Source organism: Lagopus muta, chromosome 5 (genome assembly GCF_023343835.1).
Source record: "Lagopus muta isolate bLagMut1 chromosome 5, bLagMut1 primary, whole genome shotgun sequence".
Classification (NCBI taxonomy): domain Eukaryota; kingdom Metazoa; phylum Chordata; class Aves; order Galliformes; family Phasianidae; genus Lagopus; species Lagopus muta.
In genome coordinates, this window is record NC_064437.1 from 49,091,532 (window position 1) to 49,113,157 (window position 21,626).

Genomic DNA, 21,626 nt, shown 5'->3' on the forward strand with positions numbered 1-21,626 from the left:
CTCCTAGTTTTTGCAATTAATAGGGTATGTCTGCAATTAGCCTGACTTACGGAATGCTACGCTGTTGTCATTAAAAGATGTTTTGTGAAAGTGCTGCTGTTATTATGGAGGCTCAAGAGACCAATCCCTCCTAGAGGGCAAGCAGTGGACTAGCAGAAAGCAACAGCCATAAATCACGCTGTCAGGTAGCACGGAGAACAGAAGTGAAACACAGGCACATGAAGGCCATTGACTGTAAACACACCACAGCAGAATCCTAGTCAGGATTTACTGAACCTGTAATTAATTAAAGTTTCCTTCAAGCTAAATTTTTAATAAACAAGGATTTCTGCTGACAATGAAGAAATACAACACCACAATTTTAACAGCTTATACTACAACACCTATTAACTGTTGTATTCCTGTGCTGAGGACTTTCTAGGAGGTTGCCTTGGAATAATTTAGAACCTTTTAAAACATGGTAATGGATTTAACAGTGAACATGCCATTTTTAAGCTGTGGCACTTCAGAATTTATGCTATTTTATCACGTATTCTTTAATTCACAGTTCCTGTTTGGTTAGACTCAGACATGTTGGTATTATTTTTATATTTATTTTCTTGGGAATGCATTTCAGTGAAATATTTCAGCTCATAATCTGTTAAACTGAAAAAAAGAATTTACAAGACTGAATTCAGCTCAGAGACAAATCCTGCTAATGCCAAAAGATAAGACAGTTGTGCACTAGCTTTGAAATTCTGAAGTCTGGTACTTAAAAACATGCTAATGAATACAAAAACAATGAAATACATGGAATGAGGCTGGTATTATAGTTTTGTTCAGCATAGCATTTCAGGCTTTTACAATTCAAGGACAGTATTTCCACCTAAGATGGTGATGCCACTGATTGTGTTGATCATTGACTCATCTTCTCTGGGATGCATGTTCTGTACAAAGACTAGAAGATTTTCAGCAAATACCATTGCTTAAGGCTAAAATGTTTCAGTGATGTATTCTATGGACAAACTTTGAAGAAAGCTTTTTCACCCTGCTGATGACCTTTCAGTAGCTACAAGTTGGTTTCTGAAGCTACAAAACCACAATTGTTTTGAATGATGCAGATACAGAAATCAGATTTATCTTTTTAGCTGTTAAAGTAGTCTTTTTAAAAAATACTTAAGAGAACATAAACTCTTCCATATTATTATGTATTATAATGTTAATATTTTTAAATAGAAATATGTATGTAGCACCAGACTCAAATAATTAGACCAGCGATAGATATGAAATTCTCTAAACTTTGTCATACCTTTAAGGCACGCATGAACTCACCAAGACAATACCTAGTCACTTGGACAACTATATCACTTATCAATCAAAAGTGCACTGTTCAGCAGTCTTCTCACTATCTCATAACCAACCATTAAGCCCAGAGATCCATAAATTCAGCCTATAAAACCTCTAATATTTCCCTACCCCCAACCAAACAATCTAAATGGCACCATGAAGAGGCTTCAACAGAACACATTACAATGTTTAATAATGTAAATGTTGCAATAAAATGAGCTAGAGCACTTACTACATATTTAAGAGGAATGTTATTTGTTGTGGCATGATATAAAGTTTATCTGAGTTGAATCCCTAGCACAGAAACAGAGTCTACAGCAAAAATTAAGGCTTTATAATCAGTTACGCCAAGAACTTTAATCTTTGTAATCTAGCGTGAAGGTAGAAGACAAAAATCAACAGTATGCAAAGTCATCTTCAAGTACATGGTTCCACAGGTGCAAGCAACATGAAGGGATGATTGCTTTTGAGGGCTACATCTTCCCAAACACCTGACTAGAATAAATGAATATGTAGGTAAGGCTTAACAGACTGGATCACATTACCAAGAAATAACATCAGTGATATTTGTGCTAAACACTGACAAATTAAAAATTCAGCCTTAATCTCAAGAACAGCCTCCTCTCACATTTGCGATGTTAAATCAAGATAACTGAAGTACATCCTTTCTGTCAGACTGTAAACTTTAATACAAGTGCTCATGTATCATCAGGTTTTGGAAAAAAAAACAAAAAAACAAAAAAACCCCCCACAAGTTCTCTGTACAGAAGGCTTTTTTTCCCATGTCCCCTTTTCTTAACTATAAATAAATATTTTTGATATGCTATACTGGATATACTATTTTATTTTCTCTCATTATTAGGGGCATCAGAGCTCTTGGTATTTTCAAGTCAGTTTATGCCATAACAGGTTTGAGTGTAAACTACTGCAGGAGTTTAATAGCATAAAACATCACCAAAGGACACAGCTACAATTGCTGTACCACACTCAAACTGAAAACTGACTTTATGGAGAAGGACTACTATTTCAACCTGATTCTTCCCATGACACCCAATTTACTCACATTAATCATCACAGAAGAACCAAACGATCTTCTGTTATCACAAATGGAGAGGGAATAAAATCAAGTGTTACATTTCGTCCAGATGGCCTCAGACTAGATCTGAAGTCTTGGAAACCTATCCAACTTCTTGTTGCGTCTACCTTCCACAATCTAAAGTACCAGTTACCAGTTTGCTTTCCCTTGAGGATAGCCGAAAGCTGATGACAGCTGTTAGCTCTTCCAGCCACAAAATACTGCACTGCCTTATGGTACACCTGTCATTACTAAACTCTTTTTCTCCGTAATTCTCATTCATTAACTTTAAGATCAATATATCTTCATTCTTCTGAAATCATTTGTTCCTCTTCCACAGACCTGCACAGAATAAGTTGCAATACTATATTTAATCATAAGCAATGCCCTATTGCTACAAGGTAAAGCACTTCACAAAATCCATGAAGATATTCACTGTCTGATGTCCACTTAATTCAGGGGACAACAGCCTTCTTCCACCGTCCTTTTGTTAGCCCAGAGGCTGTAGTAACCTTTCTTACTCCAAAAAATAGAGAACAACTTTCAGTTCCATGATCCTGTCTGCTTGCAATCTAATTGTCACCTAACTGTCCAGCACAAATTTCATACACTTGATAATCAATCACAGTTCACTGTCAGAACAATAGGCCAATCCTAGAACTGTCAGTTTAATTCCAAGCATGTCTGTGCATTATTGAGACCACACATGTGCACTGTCTTTGCATTTGGCCACAAAAATTAATATTAACTATAACATTTGTGATCCTACACAGTCTAATCACAATTTTCATTTGTTAGGAAGAGCATAAGGGCTGAACGGCCCCTGAGTACTAAGAAGTTGACACGTGCAAAGCAGTCTCCTGTAAAGCCACAGGTAATCAGAAGACAGAATTATCACAAGATTAGATCAGCATCAACGTATTCATGGAAAGAGTGCACACTGAAAAGAAATTGCAGGTGGGAGTAAATCATCTGACCTGCACTGTGTGTGATCTAATTTTCAGCGTGCAAGTGAGATTTCTGATGAAACATTAGCAGCAAACTCTCTTTTTCCAGGTATAAAGACAACTAGGATGGGAAAGTATTTGCAATGATGAGGGTGTCAATTTCGTCTCTAAGGTGGCAAGTGACAGAACATGAGGAATGAGTCCCAGGTTGCACCAGGAGAGGTTTAGATTGAATATTAGGAAGAACTTCTTCATGGAGAGGGTAGTTAAGCGTTGCTACAGGCTGCCTAGAGAAGTACAACTTCAGAAGTATTTAAGAAATGTGGTACTAAGGGAATGATTCAGTGATGGGACTCAGTAGGTCAGGGTGATGGTTGGACTCAAAGATCCTGAAGGTCTTTTCCAACCTAGATGATTCTATGATTTTTTTTTTTTTTTTTTTTTTTTTTAAATTTATTCAAGTCACAAGCTTGGCCTTTTTAAGGAGGTAACAAGGAATAAATGTGCATGAGATAATGATGACATTAGCAGTGACACTTTTTAAGGCATTCTGTTGCAGCTATCAAAAGATGAAGGACAAAATTAGAGTACTGAACCTGCCTAAGGTGCATCAAGATTCTGTAAGTTCTTGACAAAGCATTTGTGAGACAACAAGGGGAAGTAAAATCCTGAAATCCTGACTATGCTCGCAGATGGAAAAAATTTGATCCAGTTTGTCAAGTTCATTAATTAACAAATACCCCAAAATAAACACACACGATTTAATTTAGGAAAACATACAAACATGTTACTGAGAGCAACAGATTTTTAGGGATTGAAGACATACCAAGTTAATTGAACAACAGGAAGCTATTAGCACATTAGAGTGTACTGTTTCTTTTTTGCCATGTACTGTAAAATGGCATCGATTACCTCACAATACGTTTAATCAAGTGCAATTAAGCACCATATCATTTTAATGTTATTACAAGAAATTCAATAAATATTTAAAGAGAAATTTAAAAATGCTTTGCTGAATCCTGCAAATCCTTTTAGTACCCAAAATCAGTCAGGAGAAAACAAAAATAAAACTTTTCCCTTTTTTGTTCAAGCAAGGTATCAGGGATGGACAAGTCTGGTTTGTCCGAGATTTCATCTGAAGAAATGGAATAAAAACATGCATATTAAAACATTGGCCAATAAAATCAAAAGACAGAAAAGACACTGCTTGAAGAAAACCAATAAAGTATCATCATCATTAAGAGAAACCAGGTGATATGAACTGAAATATTGGCCAAATGAAGAGAAATTAATGTCTTTTCCATTCTTACAGAGACGCACTCCTAGCGATTAAACCTCAGATATGCCCAACTTCAGCAGAAAGGCTTCAAATCTTCTCAGAACAAATCACATAAGTTAGTTACAATTACATGAGCACCATTGTAAAAGTAGGTTAGATATTACACTGTGTTGGCTACTCTAAATGGTTAGACTTGAAGAAAAAATGACACGCTAACATTAAAACCAAGATGCACTTTAATTCCATAATAAGCTGCGTCATGGCTAACATTGCAGGGGCTCCATAGCAAGCCCAAAGTACATGCAGTCTGGTTTGAAAGCAGTTTAGCCAGGTTACTATTGACTTCAGTACAAGCAAAGCATTCTGAAGGAGAAGCCTGTTATAATGTTTACTTTGCTTAGGCAGTTCTATTCCATAATATAATATAAGTGTACTTCCAGTTATTCTTTTTGTCTGGTTACCTAACAAATCTATACAAGACAGTGAACTTAGTGACCTTTTTAAAGAATCAAAGAGTACAAGCTTACACAGAAACATTCAGGGACATGGAACACAGGACACTTCTTTTTTTTTTTTGCTAATGCAGAAAAGAGACAGGTTTCTGGAATGACAAAATGAATATCAATTTTTACCTTTTTGTTGGTGTAAGAACCAGTTTCATGGAGAATGGCAACCCTAAATGGAGGCCACCATGTGTGGAATTCTTTTACCCACTGATGCATCACAGTAGCCGGACAAACAATCACTGTTGGACCCAGTCCCTGGTACCTAACCAAGAAACAAAACCAAACCAAAATCTTTAACATAAAATAAATACTTTATATTGTGTGTCTTATTAAAATAACCTGGTACACAGAAAAGCTACAAAAATAATGTACTTAGAAGAAAAGGCAACAAACTCATGAACCCACAAGCTCTTCATCAAGTTTCAATGTAAATACAGGCTAGAGATGGGTTACTCAAAGCATACAGATTTACGAACAGACCATTGGCGTGAAAGCTCATTTGCTTCTTCTATCACAACTTATATAACAACAGATCTTCCCCCTCTGTAAATTTCAGAATCAGATCAGTTTACAAAATGAAATTTCTACTAACTTATTTTGAAGAATATTTCTTCATAAAATGTCGCAAAAAATAAAGCTGCATATTTTGAATGTTCAAGAATAGCCTTACTGTTTTCATTCTCAAGCACTTCCAAACACAACAACCTTCACACTTCTGCACAGTAAGGAACACACAGTTATATCCATTTAACAGAAAGAGAGCTGATAAACACTATGGGAAAGGCTGCTGTATGAATCTGGCACTGCAGTACACAGGCTCCCTCTATACATCAAGGCAATAAGAGGTGAGCTGAAAGTCACTCAGGTTGACAACACAACTATGCCCACTCTTAACAATGCCTGCTTCTCAACCAGACCGACCATGAGGTCTTCTGCTTACTAAACAACATGGCTTCCAAGTAGAAGCTAGCCAGCTAGAGTTAGTGCATTCCTCATTTTTCCTGCAGAAAATACTTGACTGTGCACAGATCAAGATGCTTTGACTCTGCCTTAAAACACACAGACAAGTAAGAAATTTCACCAAAAAAAATAAAGCTTATTTTTTCCCATGCAATAACTATTGTGGAGGATTTATTAAAAAAAAAATGCACCAGAAACCAAAGCAAAAACAAAAACAAAAAACATCCAACCAAACAACAACAACAAAACTCAAACCAAAACCAAAAACCAGAATACATGATGGTATATACAGGAAGAATGTTGCAACTTCAGAGTTTATATTTTGGCATCTCCAAAGTTTCCTTGTAGTTTCACAGAAGCATCTTAGATCTTAAGCTGAAACTAAGTAGCAATGCTAAGAGAACTGTCCTGAATATCCTGAAACATTTCTATGAATTCAGTCGTCCTCCAACAAGGGCAAACACATACCAGCAGATACACCAGCTCAAAGTAATCTGTAGAGAAGCAGCCACAGAAGAAGCAGTCATACCAAGTAAATCAATTGGCTTGAGTGATGCAGTACAGCATAGCAGTTTTTTATATAAAGGCTACATCAGGAATCAACTGAAGAATATAAGTCTTCCATGTTTTCTTTTTAATGCACTATTTTACAAGTCATGTACGTGCTGTACATAATTTTAATTGATCACTATAAAGTTTTTTTTTTTTGTTCAGTATACTGCTGCAATGTTTGCTTAATTGCATATCATAATTTACATCAGATAAATAGGCCACCAGAACTAGAAAACTCAAGTATCATTCATGCATGCATTTGTAAATCCAAGAACACCAACAAGTACCTTTCCAGTAATTTCACCTATTACGACCGAATTTCAAAGTATTGCTCAGTAATGAAGAAAGAGCATGAAAGCTCTTGCAAGAACAGCCAGTTACTCTAATACACTTTTAAACAGTAACAAAGATGGAAATTCCTCTGTGTAAGTTACAGTTTTTATTAGTACTACTTTTTTTTGGCATAGGTAATTCCCTGCTGATCAGGAACTTTAACTTCCATCACAAATCAACTTGTGACTTCCTGTAAAGCATTCACCTGGTGTCTTGCCAGAACAAATATTTTAATGTAAAATTTAATAAATGGAACTAAAGGTATTACATCTAATTTAAAATTCCATATTGTGTAAACTATTGATATTAATGTAATTGAGTTTGTAAACAATCCATTTGTGGAAGCTAACCTTAGACACTGTATTGACCCAAAATATCTAGTGTGGCTCATCTGCAAAATGAAGCATCAATGCCTGGAATTCATTAAAAGTGTTACATGTTTAATTTTTCCTGCCCTACAGCTCCATTGTCTCGTAAAATTTTTCCTTTGATGTCCCCCACTAAAAGAATTAAAGGAATATTGTAATTGAAATGTCATTAATAATTCACAGGACCCTCCTCCACCAGCAATACATCTGATGAAATATTAATTGAGCTCCACAGACTGACAGTCTGCAGAGGAGCACTTGCCTGTAATTTGAACCACGAGTCCTGATCTTGCTGTAGCTCAGACCTGCCAAGAAGGCAATTATCTGGATGGTCTTGCCCAATCCCATCTCATCTCCCAGAATCCCTCCTGCCTGCTGGCAGTGCAATTCCCAGAGCCACCTAACACCTGTCTGCTGGTACCTAAAAACAAGGAAAAAGAAGATGGCAAACGTTTGATAATAAAGATCGTAACAGAAAGTACTCATGAATTAATCATTTGGCAGGGTTCTTACACCAGTTACAGTAACATGCTGGATGTGTGTTTTACATGAGTGCTCTATTTACTAGGTCATACATTTTTGATACACTCAAACATTACATGCGACTTTCATTTTTTATGCAATACTAAAACATTTCTAATTAAACTGATAGTCATGGTAATTAGAGGGTATTTTATTTCATGTATATTTCAAGTGTTAAAAATAACTTGGAAAGCTACTCTAACAAAGCCATATATTGTCAGAAGAAATGCAGGGTCTAATCGATTACATTATTGGAAGATATACCTTAAGGTGAAGGAAAAGTTTGACTTTTAAGTGGTGCAGACTTTACATTCCACTCTGAAAACTGATCACATCTGTCACAATATGCTTTCTTTTCACACAAATTCATTTAGTAAAATTTAATCTCTTTCAATGAAGAAAAAAGACAACAAGGGAAACCGCGTTGGAAGGCAAAACAATAGAAATGATTCCAGTGGATGAGATGCAGCAGAGCGTTGTTATGTGAGAACATCAGTTTAGCTTCTATTCCCAGTCACTCACTGGAAATTGCATAAGCAACAACGTAAAATATATCCCAATTAAAAGAAGTTGATCAGAAAACAACATCTACAACAGCAAGCTAAAAAGGTGGGTATAGGCTGCTGGACCATTTTAAAACATGGTTTTTTTGTTGTTGTTTTTTTTCTTTACAATGCTATGAAATAACAACAGCATCAGGAATAAAACATTTTGGAAAAGAGAGTTTAAATTAAAAACAAGAAAAAAGTGAAACACCAACATATTTCAATAATTCAGAAAAAATACATTTTTCAGCATTTCTGTGTCTTGTGACATAGAAGATCAAGGCTACTGGTACTATTCTCTTGGTGGCACACATTGCTGGCGTGCCAAGCACAGCAAAGAACAAAACAGGCTTTTTTTTTTTTAAATTGGGATTGTTCACTCAGGGGTATTCTCAAATGCACACTTCAAGATTGTATTTCTCACAGAGAAGAATGTGTAGGACTACTGACAACCAACGATACCTGTGTCTGCCAAGTCCTGTCAAAAATCAATTTCTGTTGTGATCTGTATGGATTTAGATTAACACTGAAAGGAAACAATCAAACAGCCTGAGTAGTTATAGAAAAGGGATCAAAGAACACATCTAATGGTTCAGACATCATACTCTCTGCTGGTATCTCAAATGCAGTATACCAAGAAGTCTGTAAAAAGCCTTTTTGTTAGCAATGAATTGACCTCAAAAACACAGGAATCCAAATTAAACAACTACAAAATAGTTTCCAGGAGTAGCTCTAAGTAAATGAAGACATGGTTTCCTCCTTACACAGAATTTTCTCAGGTTAAGTGCAGATGCTTTTAAGTCAGTCTTGCTTACCATAGTTTTATAGTCCAAGGCAGCACCAGTAGTACTAACTAAGCAAATGTTGCTGAGTATTCCTCAAAGCAGACAGAAGTATATAAAGAAAGCAGATTTTTCCACTTGAACATATTTACAAGAAAAAAAACAAAACCAAAGAAATAAAAAAATGAAAAGCAACTAACCCACCAAAAAAAAAAAAGAAAATCCCCAAACAAAACTAAAAACAGACAACCAGCTTAAGGGTCTAATATTTCTACTGTGAGCTAACTTCTCTGTGGAATTCAATTCACATATGCGAAAGATCACTTACAAAATAGTGCAATACACCTCCTCCTTGGATCAATATACTTCCATGTTTTCTACTGAACTTGTTCAGAACTCAAAGTTTAATGACTATTGACTATGGGCCTTCCTACACTGGAGGTTTCAGCATTTAAGTTACAAGTCAGACAAATCATTCAACTCAATTGATCTTTCTAACCACTTAAGAAGTCTTGCCAACTGACTCATGCTTGCAGGGATACCCTTCATTAGTGAGGCTGATATCTCTAAGATTAATTTCTAATTGTCTGCCTTCTTTCGATTCCCTTTGGGTTGCTCAGACCACACATCCGTTCTCAGGATGATTATTCCTGCAGTACCGTCGCATAAACAACCGGAGACCTCATATTGGCTGTGTATGGTCCTGGCAACTAAGTCAGTAATTCATTTCCATTTCAGAGCTAGTGCTTTCCTTCTGAAGAACTGCAGGACAACAATAATAATTTCTTTGAGGTTAAGACTAAGTGGCCCTGTTGGAAGGGTTACGATGTAAGCCTGTAAGAAACCATAGCTTTCTGCTAGATTAATTACAAGATTTTAGAGTTAGCTTTTGAAAGAGGAGATGGTTTTCTTAGAGTGAAATGTTGCCAACAAAAATGAATTCAAGCATGGAAGTTAGAGAAAACTTATGGATGAAATAGCAGCTAACTTGTTTAAAATGCCATTTATAAACAGCTTTTTGAGATTAAGATGAGTTACTTGGAAGTATCACTGGACACAGCAAAACTCTCAAAAAAAGGGAATGGAAAGCAGTCTTGCCTGAATCTGCAATCCATCATTAATACTAAAGGAATAATGCACTCTCCATATCTGAACGTTTTTCCCAGCAGTGTTTTAAAGATCTTATGACTTTATAAAGCTGCTCAAAGAAAAAGTTGGCTGTATTTTTTGCTGGAAGAAAACTTCAGTCACTCTCAGCTCAATCACAGAAACACTTCGATTCCTTGTTTTCATTTATTACCAAGTGCCAACACCATATCTTCAAACTCAAGTCATTTTTATATCACTCTGCACCTGAACTAAAAGAAAGCACATAGCAATAAAAGAAAACATTTACAAAAGGAGACCAGGAGAGCTTCTCAACCCTTAGTTTAACTAATATGCATTTACAATACTTACTAATTGTATTTTCGTAAAACAGCATTTTGTGCTTACAATAACCAACTTTGTTTGAGGTTTGGTCAAGTAGGATTTTTAAAGTTGTTTTTTGTTCTTTGTTTTTCTTTATTTTAATAACAGAAATAACTGTACCCAAAGCTGTAGGACAAGGCATCTAGAAATCACCACCACTGTCACTACTAATACCATTATTAACAACACACAACAACCTAATGTTAAAATGAAGTATAGAATACATACTTAAAAAGCTTTTTGAAGAGAAATCCTGGAACTTTGAAACCCTCTTCAAATTCAGTGTCGCTTTCATCAGAAAGTTCCTCAGCCACAGGATGTTCTTTGTCCTTCAAACGTTCTTTTTGCCACTTCCTGTAAGTGACACAAGGAGTCAGCATTCAATTATTGCATGGAAAAGATTCTATATGAATACTACATTGAATTATTCATCAAGAAGTAAAGAATAAATAAATTTTCTTAGATGTGATGAATTTAAGTGGTAATCCACTGGAGGAGAAAATTATTCATCTAAATGCTCAAAATATTTGACATAACGTGCACGCGCTTCTGAACAGTCATAAGCTTTTGTAATTGTACAGCTAATTATGATTATTTATAGACAGCAATGCTAATGCAACATAATTAACAGTTAACACTATTAAAAGAAACCGGTAACGTTAAATTCCCAAACATTCATTTAAAAAGGACAAAACAAAAACAAAACAACAAAGAAATAAAGATTAAGTATTATAAAGATACTTTTCTTAATTTAAACAAATATCTAAATGCCTTTCACCTAGAGAAATGTTCAGTAGCATACAAGCATACAGAAGACTCGGTTGGAAACATCACTGTCTTTGATGTGCTCTACAGACCCTAAGCTGTCATCGTTAGGAGAGTTAACATTTGACATTTTGAAATCATGGTGACTCACGGCATGCAGCCCAAGTGCTGTATTTGGACTCTGCACAGACTACATCCAGAATTATGTTCTTGTCCTGTGCCCCCTCTCAGAAAGGGCACCAGAGGATCTTCAACATCCAAAACAATTATGGACTTGTGTTTGCTTTAGTGACCCAAACAAAACCATTTGCTTGTAACAGCAAACCATACAGTTACTGCCTCGAAGGAAACAATTGCAGAACTTGAACAAATAAGTACTGAACTACCAAAAGCACTTTACAGACAGCTTGGGTTTCAGCAGTTATTCACTGCTGAAACCGCATTCATTGCAGCCACACCAAACACAGTGTAGAGCCTGATAAAATCCCTACAGACAGTGGTAAAGTTGCAGAACAGATTAAGAACGCTCTCATGCAATTGCTCTTCACACAACACAAAAGCAGACATATTTCATCTAATAAGGGGATTGCTGCATCTGTAAGGATGAAATGACTGCATGCCTCCTTGCGGATAACTTAGATATATCTATCATCGAAGTCTCTACCTACCAAAACTCTATTCTCTCCCCAGTGATCAGTCCTGTCCTCCCCAAGCCAGACAGAACACTTTCAAATGAAGCATGTACTGCAATTTAAGCCACTGTAGACATCATTATTTGAATATTTTTTCCATACTCATAATTAAAGGTGCTGGCCTGAATGAGGCTGAAGAATGAGCCCTGGCAGTCTAAAAGCATCTGAGACATAAAACACAGAAATTGAAATTGTTCAGGTTCCAAAGAACTATAAATAGCAGTGATAGTATGAAAAAAAGCAAGTGGAAGACTGAGGTAAAAGAAAAAAAACAACAAAAAACCCACAAATATAAGCCTCCTAGCACTGAAATCTACAGTATTAAGCTACAAGGAGCTATTGTACATATACAGTATTACTGTACATATACAGTATTAAGCTACAGTGAGATGCTGGAAAACTCATCTATCCAGTATTTGCTTAATGAGAAACCATACTCCAGAAGTTCTGCAGTAACTAGACGAAGGAGGCTTACTGGGATGCACCAGTTTTGCAGTACACTTGCAGTTTCTGAACAAAAATTGCAGCTGAGTGAACAGTTGCACTTCCTCCCTGGTAATAACAGTTTACCTCTCCCATTCACCTATTACACAAACAGCATCCTGATGGCTTGGACTCTTACTGTTGCCTGGACAGCTGTAGCAGCAGAAACATGGCAGAGTAAAAGAAAAGTCTTCTGGGAAAATGGATTTATGATCTGTTTTAAAAAATGTGATAAATTCACTCTCTGTTTAAAGTTATTTAGCTCAATTTTTTTCCATAAAATATATGCATGAAGAAAAATATACATTTAGGGAGAGAAAATACATATATAATTTTCATATTTCAATACTTGAAAGAAGACAAACTGCACTGAGAAGCTGACAGGCAAAATGCTTTTTATTTCCTGTCCTGCTAAGCATGATGCGTTTTATGCTTGTGGGATAAGTGAGTGCTTTTAAAGCTGTGGGTCTAATTTTATCCATGTCAGGAAAAAGAAACAAAGTTATTCAAAAATTTACAAATATCATTAGATGTAGAAACAAAATTTAAATACTTTCATGACCCTAATTTATATCCTCACCTAACTAGGCAAAATAATGGAGACAGAAGTCACTGCTAAAATTTCTCAAACAACTGCTCACAAAACTGGTGCTGTCTCACAACATATTGACCTTCAAACCTGGTAAAACAATCCAGAAAACACTAAAGAACAACCCATGCACTGCTCTAAGTCTTTAAGACTTGACCCACACATCTTTGCTCAGCGATGATTACAGCACACACTGGTGGCACAGTGACGCCCCCCAGCCTGATATTTTCAGGTACTTCATTTAAAGGCTTCTCAACACTCGATACACAATCATATACTCTTTCTTGTGCAACAAAGCTAGCTGCAGTAGCTTTCTAGATCAGCTTTCTACCAGTATAGTGAAAAAATACTTATAGCTTGCTTTCATGGAAGCAGTCACAAACATGGAACTGTGGTACTGTTTAATAAAGACCATCATTTCCAAACGCATGCAAGTTACAATAACTGCAAAACCAAAAAAAGCACTGAAAAACTAACAAGAAAGCAGAATACCAGACAGGTTCATAGAGACCACTTCACAGCAATGTATTTTGACCTCAAGTTTTTTCTTTAGTTCTCTGATGAAAAACAGATGAATTGCTACTATTTGTTTGTCATCTCTCAGGTTGTTCTTAATTCCTTACATGAAATCACATACCCTGTTAAGCAGCAAAAACACCCAACCAAACAAAATAATACAAAATGTGGATACAAAAATAATTCCCACAGATACTTTTACATAACCTGACACAGGTAAGAAAATCTCTACCTTAGAATAGCAATCTACTAAATGGTTGAATTAGTAAAATAACAATAATGCTCTCAGACAACAAGGCAGATGGTACCAGAGGCACAGCACAAAAATGCATTTATTTTTGTTCAGTACCACAATGTTGCGCTATCAGGTATGAATTGTCAGTTATTATTCTGAGCTCCAGGGAAAGATGAATGATTCAAATTTACAAATGCTGACAGTCGCTGCTTCAGACTGTGTCACTACTGGAACTAACACACATCAGAAGTTGGTTATGTTATCCGACCAAGTTAAGAGAAGACTTGAAACATGAAAGAAAACCAATAGAAAACATCTACTTATCACATTAAAATCAAGACAATTTCAACTTACAAAACTTCTAAAGTGACAGGTAGATCACTTTAGGAATCAAGTTCAAATCAAACACAATTGACAAGTAAGGCAGTATTTTGCACAAAAGCCCCTAATCCAATCTCCCAACGTGAACGTTGCAGCGAGTATTGGAGCTTCAGCCTCCCCTGGGAAGAAGCAGATTGCCCTCTAGTGTACGTTGGAAAAAGTGATTCAGAAACAACCAAGAGGAAAACTTCCTGCAGATTAACACAAACTCATAACTCTTAAGGAATTTAACCAACAGTTTCTGCAATTAGTTTGACCGATGTTAGATCACTCTTGAAATCATGACATACCTAGAAAATCAATGCATCTAGAATTTGAACTAATATTCCAGAACCCAGTTACCATAAGGAAAAATTCTGATATACTTTGTATTTGTTATTCTACATGCACAATTGCATCAGCTTTAGAATTGAAGTTCTGCTACTGTATCTCCCCAAGGTCTGCAGGCTCTTTGGTCTTGGATTTTCCCCATTCAATTGAAAGAAAAAGCAGTTGTTGTTGTTACCACTGTAACAGTATGCAAAGCTTGAAGAAGCCATTCAGTTTTTGAAAAGCTGTGAACATGATGCAAGATGCTGTATTAAGACTTCATTATTTTCGATAGAAAAGTGAAAACATTCTCAATAGCTGAAGCAAAAGGAAGACAAACACTGCTAGACCAGACTGGTCAGGTGGTCAGTTGACCCCTCCTCTGTAAGTCAAACTTTCAAGAGAGAAACAGCACTAACTCATAGTTTGACTTAATGACAGGGTACCATATTAAACAAAGAATAAAAAAATCCGTACAAGTCTGAGTTAAATTTCACTACTGTGCCTAAACAATTGGCAAGCACTGTATCACCAAAACAGAAGCATATGTTTCTGACCTTCTGAGAAATCTACTTTCCTGCTGTCCATGGTCACTGATAAAAGTACATTTTTACCCTACAAATGCAGAATGAAAGCCATATATCATACAATTAAATCTTTCTTAATATGAGATTGTATTCAGATACTGAGCCCATTTCCCACTTATTGCAATACCCAAGAAAGAAATTCTGAATCCAAAACAGTAATGAGCACAATTTTTTTTTCTTTTTAAAATACAGTCAGGAACCAAGCTGAGTGTTTAATATAGTTTGCCTTTTTGAAGCACAATATGTTTTCTGTTTTAGACAGCTAAGAAACCCTTACAGATTATTCTAATTTGCTAAACTGAAGCATTCAGCACTACTTTTTGGATCTAACTTTTTATGGTCTGTATGCATGGATTTAATTGGCACATCCTAACAGATGAGATAAATGCAGTTAGTACCACAAGTCTCTGCAAGTAAATTAAGACTGATGTAGATGATTACACACTTGAGCTTAGAATGAAAGGTGTACTCAGTGAGCGAGCCAAAATATATCTTCATTTGTGTCTCAGATTTGTCATTTTAAAGAGCAGTTAGGATGCTCTAAGAAAACGTTTTCCAGGAAAGGTAATATTTAATCCTTTTTAAATTTATAACTGATACAATGAGAGACTGACTGATTCAGATGCTTCAAAGACAGCTCATGTATGAAAACTGATTCAACTTGAGAAAAAACGCCACTTATTTTTTAGTTAACTTTATTTTTGGTTTGACTTTTTTTTTTTATCATGTTTTGAGTGCTGATAGCCACAACATCCAGCAACTCAGCTGCTTGGCTGATGGTTGGGAGACATGGTGAGAAGCAGCTTTACTAGCCTTGCCTCCCAGCCCTTCACAGCAATTAAAGGAAGTGCTATTCAAAAAACTATACTCCACAAACTATACAAAAAAGCCAAGAAAATACAGATACAGCACTTACCTCCCACAACCTGAGATTTAATTCTTTCCCTGAAGCAGCAGGCATACACATACTGGCAGCTGCTATGGGAATAGTGACCCTAATAAAGCTATTAAGAAAATTTCTTTTTGTTTCCAAGCTATTACTTCATGCAGATAATGTATTAGTGATGTCAAAAGTGTAACGCATTAACTACAGATAATGAGAAAAAAATATTTGATTATATTTACACTTCCTATTTTAATACATGTAAAGGAGAATTTTTGTTAGCACGCAAAAAGGATGGGCTGCAGCTTCCACAGCTCCAAAACCCTGTCAGAGTAGAACAAGAAAATCATGCAGTTACTTTCTTGCTGAGAAGCCAGAAAAGGCTTATTTCCTATGCCTTTAATCTGCATTGAAGTGAAGCTTACTTCTATTTTCTGATTGTAGGTATGAAAAACTAAAAATAGGTGCAGTTTCACTGAACAGCCTTCAAGAAAGCAGCTCTGCCGTGACCTGGCTGCTCCACCAGGAGGGTGACCGCTCTAGACTCCTACTAGAGCCAGTGTGGAACAGCTCTTGACCAGGGCAGTTACTGCTGAGTATGACAAAAAATACACTGAAACCACAGCTGTTGAGGGGGATCAAGTCTCTGAGACCTTCAGCACTACCCCAGAGACTGATGACCTAATCCAGCCCTCTGGGTTCAGCTGGGAATAGTCACTATGAAGGACAGTGGGAGATAATGATAACACCACCTTGCACTGAATCCTCAACTTAGCATTTAGCACCTGACAGTCTGTCACTGATTTACTTTACCTCCCCACAACCCTGGTGTTCCTTGCTACATTAGCCAGAAGATTTTTTCCCCACGTCTGCACAGCAACACTGCTCCAGTAATGGTAACAAGAGAAAGGCAAGAGCGATGCAAGAGCAGAGATATCACTAAAAGGGTGTGCTGAATTCTGGCCTTTCCACTTTCCGCTGACCACGCCTGGCTGTGAGCGACCAGGCCGACTGACACAAGTTGCCTTCAGAAGAAAAGCAGAGCAGCTGTTCTCCTGCTTGCCCTGTTTACCACAGATGCATCAGCTCCTCTTTGGAAATAGTCAGTTCCTCTAGCAGTCCCATAATTAGCTAATTACCATGCTTTAACATCATCATCGTATTTCCCCCTTGACACAGACCAATCTCTTCAAGTCCCATCCCTGAAAAGTTTTAATGTTAAAGAAACTCATTTTCAGCCTTCAAGAGTGTAGGACTTTATACAGCACCAAGCACAAGACTAGATGTTCAGAATACTAAAGTAATCCTAAAGGACTTTCCCTTGCCTATCTCAGGGGTAAAATATACCATAATCTCACTCATTTATTTGCATTCAAAAGTATAACTGATGTGAAACAAGACATAAATGTAAGCAAATGACAGCATTTCTTCAGCATTCTTAATATGTTTCTTAATTCACTACACTTTATTCTCTCATGGCATTTCCCATAATGAAGATTACCTGAGGGTGTCAGCATAAAAACGTCAATGTGGACAGCTGCAGCTTAACAGCCACAATAACTGTAGCTATGAAATTTTTAAGAGATGTAGTGTTTTGGTGGCAATTACAGTTATTGATATTTCTAAAATTCATTTAGGCTTTTATTGTAACTTTAGTAACCAAAAGAAATGTAGTCTATGATATGACTTTGCTAAGGATAAATTGTCACAATCTTAACGTTATTAAAAAACGTGTTTGAATGAATTTAAACTGAGAGTCATATTAAAACTTTCAATCAAAATAAATTACTCTTGATGAAAACACTGAATTAAAAATGATTTAATATTGGTCTAATTTACATGTGAAAAGTATGATTTTATTCAATAAAACAGTAAATATCTGAGTGGTTAAATACAATTAATTTCTGTTAATGTACCCCAATAAAAAACACACTTTTTTGACCCTATGGACATTGTTCAGATTAGCCTCTCATTGAAATCTTCTATTCAAGAAGCAATAAACTAGTCCTTAACCTTGAAAAGCAGCATCCTGAGATTGCAAGCCTAATGCCAGCTCATGATCTGCCTTAGTAGTGTAAGACATGAAAGACAAGTTGACCTCTTCCTACTTAACATTTTGTTACCTGTAATAATGCTGCAACTAGAGCACAAGCATCTCTATCAGAGCATGCCTCTTTCTCCACAGCAGTTCTTATCACAGGTTGAAGATGGGTATTCATATAACTTCTTAACCCCCCTTTTTGATACAGCATAATTTAATTTTGTAAATGTTCCATTTCTGTAAAACACAAAATTTAAGTCTCCCCACCATTAACCAGGTGTTATGCTAGGACTTTTACCTATATTAGTCACTCTTCTCTATAGCTTTAATAACCATTGCCCCTTTCACTCCAGGAAAGCTGTTTTCAACTTGGAATCCATGCTTTTCTAAGGGCTAAAAACCACTTGAAGGACCTTAAATTACATGTCACTTCAATGGCCCTTAAAAATGTTTTCCAAACAGCTATAACAATAGTAACATTGCACAGACTTATTGTTAGGAGCTCAACAGTAATGATACCAGTAGGAGAAAAAAAAAAAAAAAAACAAAACAAAGCACCTCAACAGCACACTGTAGCTACAGAGAAATCATTAACGCCCAGGCTATACAGATTTCATAAATTACACATTAGCACTAGGTGCTTCAGGTGACATTTTTAGAAGTAACGTGTTCTTGACATCTTAGCTGTATTGCTCTACCTAATTATACTAATTTATTTAATAGAAGATGCTGATTCTTTTTATAAATCTTATGCAGTTTACAACCTTAGGTCATCACAGCTCAAGAAAACTACTACCACTGCCACATCTTTGTTAAATAAGAACATCACTGTCAATAAGAACAGAAAGAAAGGAAAACCACTGTCACAGAAGGCAGCTCTTTTTAGATTTCACTAATTGCAACATGATGTCCAGTCTTTACTACTTATCTAAGTTATGCAAGAGTTATTACTCGATAATAAAAAAGAACAGATGATTCCTTTCCAGTATGAATTTTACGAGTTTAAAATCAAAATCCAATTTATATTGATGTTCAAATTAATATATTTGCCTGAGATTTCATCTAACTAATGGTTTATACAAAAACAGTACATAAACATTTGTTCAAGTAATTTTTTCCTGACTAGTCACTGAAGCCAAAACCCAAGCATCTCATCCCAAGCCAAACCAAAGACATCTCTCACAGTGAGAAAATGCCTTCCCTCTGATGAGGGAGTCTGTATATTCTGTAATTTTGCCTATCAAATAGAACACGTCATATATATTTGAAAGGCAGGTATGAGGATCTGTAGACAAAAGTAAACAGCTTAAGTAAACAGCAATGCTGCCAAGTAATACATAATACATTTTTGTATATACTCTACTGTTGGCATATACACAGTACTGTAAATAACAAACAAATGCAAAACTGAAATAACTTACTTTTGAATGATCTTGAAATGATCAGAAAAATTAAATAACAGAATCCTAATAATTAAGTATGCCTGATTCCCTTAGAAAGGCTATGATCATTCTGACCGTGTCCTCCCCCTTATTCCAATTCCTAGTCGTGTATTACAGATTTTGTCTTTTACACGTGCAATATCATTTGGTAATGTTGCTACTAAAAAGTCTGGGACTAACCTTAGTCTCTGTTTATAATAGTCTTCATCTCCATCATCTCTCCATCTTTTTACTTTGCGCTTCCCTACTGTATGTTCTTCCTCCTCAGAGCTTGGAAAGTAGTCAACGTCATTTTCAGCATCTTTAGAATCCCGCCTCACTGAGTATTTTCCCTTCCCTGACAAATTCCTGAGTTCATAATCAGAATCATTTTCAGCATGTGAAGATGCCTGTTCTTCCTCCTCTTCAGCTGCCGCTGGCTCAAGTTGTTCCTCATCAGGTACATACTCAGATTCTCCACTATCATCTTCTTGTCCAGGCTTCAGCTTTGTAGTCTCAAGATTTTTTTTTTCTTTTGGAATACCTGCTTTTGAATGAACCTGAAGGGCATGCTTCTGAAGTTTCTTCAAGTGTTTTTTTAAACGTTTATCTGTTTTTGACAGAACTTCACCTCTTTTTTCCTTTGTAGCAGATGTGGGAGCTACGCACTGAACATTTTTGGCTTGTGCTTTCTTCTTCGCTCTTTTGTGAAGGGATAACTTCTTTCTCTCAGATGACAGCTTAGCCTGGTCTGCTAAATACTTCTCAAAATCAGATGCTTCATTTAGCATTAGTCGTCGTGTTTTCCTCTCTGGCTTCTGAGGTATTTTAGTTCCAAATGGGGTCATCTGGCCTGTACGAATAAGCTCTTCCCACTCTGTTTCCTGAACAGGCATAAGCATACTGCCAAGAGATGAAGGACCAGGCACTGCAACAAAAAAAAACAACAGAATAATCACAATGCCTTCCACATGTTCTGAATAACTCCAATACAGGAACAAAATTGTGCATAAAAACCAAATAGATTTAAAGTTTAAAAACAACTGCAAACTAACATATACATCATGTTTTACATACATAATATGAAAAGGTCAAAAAAGGCAGAAACCAACAAAAAAGGTCAAAACAGACTTGTCTTTTTTAAAATTCAAGTTACTTCTAAAATTTCATATAGGAAACATTATGCACGCTCTCAGAATGCTAATACTTCTGGAATAACACACAGCAGCAGCAAAAACTAACATAGAAGAATAATCCTTAACACCACATGAACTCTAATGTGTTCCCTATACTTTCAGCTCAATATGTCATCATATTCACTACAACAAAGCACAGAATTCCCAGAAGCAGTAACAATGTCCACTTCTATTTCTATTACTGATTGTTTAGATTTTCTTATAAGCTTGAAATCTGAAGTCTCCATTAAGCATACCAGGAGAGACAAAAAATTCTTCCCATAAGCTAAAAAAAAAAAAAAACCCCTAAACCCTCCAATACTACAATAGCATTAGGATTATGATTTTAAAAGTCAGATTGACCAAACAGCATACTGTCATTGATAAGCACTACAGTTAAACTGCATACACATCTACCACACTTATTATATTTGTGTTAACTGCGTTGTCATCTGACAGCAAGGAGGGGGGATATTTCTTGAATTCAAGAAGCTGAAGGGAAATGCCAACCTAGAATCTATTACTAAAGTCCAAAATTTCACAGTAGCTACAACAGAACTGCCAGCACGGTATGCTACTCTATATGCTATTTAAAGCATTGTATTTATCACTAAAGCATGTTTAATGCATAAAGATGATGCATCTGGCTTGAAAGTCCTCCCTTTCCAGCTCATCAGTTTCTCAAACCATAGGAACTGTTCAACTTCATTTTGTCTGTCTTGGGCTCCATACACTTTCTAGCCACATTTCATCACACTAGGTGCCAGAGTTTTCCTGCGTAAACTCATTAGAAGAAAAAAAGCTTAAGATGATTTCCTGCTAAGAAAAGTTTACTGAAGTTTTCATTCTCACTAAAGTTTCTTGACCCAGGAGTGGAACACAAG

General features: G+C 36.2%; 1 protein-coding gene across 2 annotated transcripts in view; it reads right to left on the reverse strand.

The window, feature by feature from the left end:
* Positions 1-21,626, reverse strand: part of ERCC6 (ERCC excision repair 6, chromatin remodeling factor) — a 46,505-nt gene that overhangs the window by 16,126 nt on the left and 8,753 nt on the right. For both annotated transcript variants that reach the window (XM_048945680.1, XM_048945681.1), the window contains 4 exons: positions 19,769-20,495; positions 10,894-11,019; positions 7,609-7,767; positions 5,260-5,395 (listed from right to left, as the gene is read on the reverse strand). In XM_048945680.1, coding sequence (XP_048801637.1) covers positions 5,260-5,395; positions 7,609-7,767; positions 10,894-11,019; positions 19,769-20,495 — 1,148 coding nt within the window. The remainder of the gene's footprint in view (positions 1-5,259; positions 5,396-7,608; positions 7,768-10,893; positions 11,020-19,768; positions 20,496-21,626) is intronic.